The 2544-nt window shown below is 44.5% G+C and overlaps 1 protein-coding gene across 1 annotated transcript; it reads right to left on the bottom strand.

Moving 5' to 3' along the window:
• Nucleotides 1-409: 409 nt before the first annotated feature.
• On the bottom strand, nt 410-1106 carry LOC124788177 (cuticle protein 16.5-like). Its single transcript, XM_047255332.1, has 2 exons — nt 1056-1106; nt 410-938 (listed from the first exon to the last, which is right to left on the bottom strand). Exons 1-2 carry the CDS (start codon nt 1065-1067, stop codon nt 510-512), a joined length of 441 nt encoding a protein of 146 aa, XP_047111288.1. The 5' UTR covers nt 1068-1106; the 3' UTR covers nt 410-509.
• Nucleotides 1107-2544: the final 1438 nt, after the last annotated feature.

Genomic DNA, 2544 nt, shown 5'->3' with positions numbered 1-2544 from the left:
CTGTACATTGTACATTGTTGAAATTCTTCATACGATGCTTGGATTAATCAGGCTTACCAACGATCACAGTGAAATAAAAACATTTCATTCTTTCGTGGAAATTTACCGGAATCCTCGAACCACCCTGGTATCTGTGTCTTCCCTCTTTTTGCTTCCCGGGTACTGAAATATCAAAGTAGCTTCGCAGTATTGGTAGGAGGAAAGTTTCCGTCCAGCACGTAAGTTACCCTGATCTACATTTTCTACCACATTTGTCTTGAGCTGCTATTATGTATGATATTTCAGTTTCGTTTGTACTGAAAATAGACGTGTTAAACGTTAATAGTAACTTATCTTCAATTCTTTATATAGCTTTTTAGAGATCAAGGATTCAACAACAGTGTCAAACAGGAAAAACTAAAACAAAATATAAGTTTGTACTAAATAATTTATTATTTTTATGAAAATTTTGAAGGCAGTAACTTCACACTTGCGAAGTTCACTGACAAGATGCTTTAAGAAAAGACATTTCAGCCCAGCAAAGCAGCTTTAGCGTGGAGGTGGGCGGCGGCGGCGAGAGCACCGGGGGCGGCGTAGGCCAGAGGGGCGGGAGCGGCGTAAGCCACATGGGCGGGGGCGGCGTACGCCACGGCGGGGGCGGCGTAAGCGCGGGCGGCGTAGGCGAGGGCGGCGCCGTTGATGACGGCGTCACGGGCCTGAGTCTGGGCGACGGCGGTCAGGTGGGCGGCCCTGGTGGCGGCGACGGCAGGGGTGTCCAGCAGGTAGCCGTCTGAGCGGACAGCGACGGGGGCGGGGCCGTAGGCGGCGTAGCCGGCGTGCACGGGGGCGGCCACCACAGCGGGGGCGGCGTAGGCAGCGGGGGCGACGACTGCGGCGGGGGCGGCACCCAGGTAGCCGGGCTTAGCCACGGCGACGGCCAGGACGGCGCTCAGGACGATCTGGAGTGAGGAAAAGTATCGTAAAACAATGTTGCGTTTCCACGTCAATCTCATTGAAATCTTACAGCCGCTGGTGCATCGAATTACAACTACTTAGTTAGCACTAGTGATACGTACCAGGGTGTTCATGGCTGGAATAGTTGGTGCTGCTGCTGGTGCTGCTGCCGAAATGTAACTTCGCCGTGGACTTCGCGGGTTTATATACACAGCCGGACCGGCGTGCGTCACCTCACGTGAAAGTAGTGCTCCTCGCGCCGCGGCCTTGTATGAGGTCCTACGTTGGGCGTTGGCTGGCGGCTGACAGCTTTGTTCCGCATGCTGTACTAACTTACGGTTTTGTGGAAAGGACAGAAATTCTGAACGTGTCATTTGTCTTATTTGTTCATGGAATTGAGGGTTCCATATAAAAATCACAAGTTAGAGTTTTTTGAAAATTCGTGATTTCTTTTGATAGTTATTTGGTCCATTATCTTACGATGTGTTTATTATCTTGGATCTAACGTGGTGTGTGTGAGACCTACCATTCTATAGGACAAGTTCACCACAGTGTTCTGTCACTCCAAACCGTCATGACCGCAAACAGAAAGGTGAATGTTGGGAAAAATGAGAGAAATAAATAAAAGGAAGGAAAGAAAATGCTGTGGTGTGAAATGAATAAGCGAAGCTGCGGCTGCCACTTCAGTAACGATCACATGTTGCGAGCAGTAGTTTGCAAGGGCGCAGATGGAAGTATATCCTGAAAAAAAATGTTTCGTCTGCAATGAAAGAGTGAAGAAATATAATAAGATCTAATTTTAAATGGTTAATGTATACACACCATCAATAATTTGTGCATATCTTTTTAATATTGGAAGGAAATGAAAGTAATTTTTAATGTAATAATCAAATCTAAAGTAGCCGTTTTCTTGTAAGAATGATATGTTTACAGAGGAGACGGTGCAAGACGTCCAATGTTAAGTTTCCTTTATAACTAACTGAGGGAAAGATTTAACTTTAAGAAACACACTATCACTAACAAACACAGGAATAGGAGTAGGCAAGAGTACTACGGTAGCTGCAAGTACGTGAAAAGCGTCTGTAAAATTTACTCATTCATAGTCCTGGTAGAGAAACATGTTATGTGTGCTTTTTGGAAATATAAATCGTAGTCTTTAGATATGGCAGTCTCTCCCTCCCTCCGTCTTTTTGGTGATGATTATTAACATTTATTTGCTATTCCATGAAGTCTTATTTTGTAAGCCAGGTCATCAATAAATTGCAAATCCTCCTGTCTATATGTGTTGGTATCACAAACACAAAACGTCAGTCATCGTCTGTATAAGGATGGGATTTAGAGTCGGAGATAACGGGAAAAATCTGATTTCTGGATGAAAATAAAAGCTTTGCGATGGTTACAAATAACAAAATCTTTGTTTCTGTTGCGAAATGTCGGCTAGCTGAAAGGCAATCGAATTGTTTTTCTGCGCTCCGACAGTCCGTTGAAACAGACAGTGATGGTTATTCCAATAAATTCAAGTTGAATTAATATATTTATCAGCTGACGTCCACAGCCATCGTTTGGACAAATCAGTTTTTGCACACTGAAATTTCTGAGAACATATGAACA

The sequence above is a fragment of the Schistocerca piceifrons genome, chromosome 3 (genome assembly GCF_021461385.2).
Source record: "Schistocerca piceifrons isolate TAMUIC-IGC-003096 chromosome 3, iqSchPice1.1, whole genome shotgun sequence".
In the NCBI taxonomy this organism is placed as follows: Eukaryota; Metazoa; Arthropoda; class Insecta; order Orthoptera; family Acrididae; genus Schistocerca; species Schistocerca piceifrons.
The sequence above is the reverse complement of the archived record's forward strand: the minus strand, read 5'-3'. Positions and strand labels throughout refer to the sequence as shown.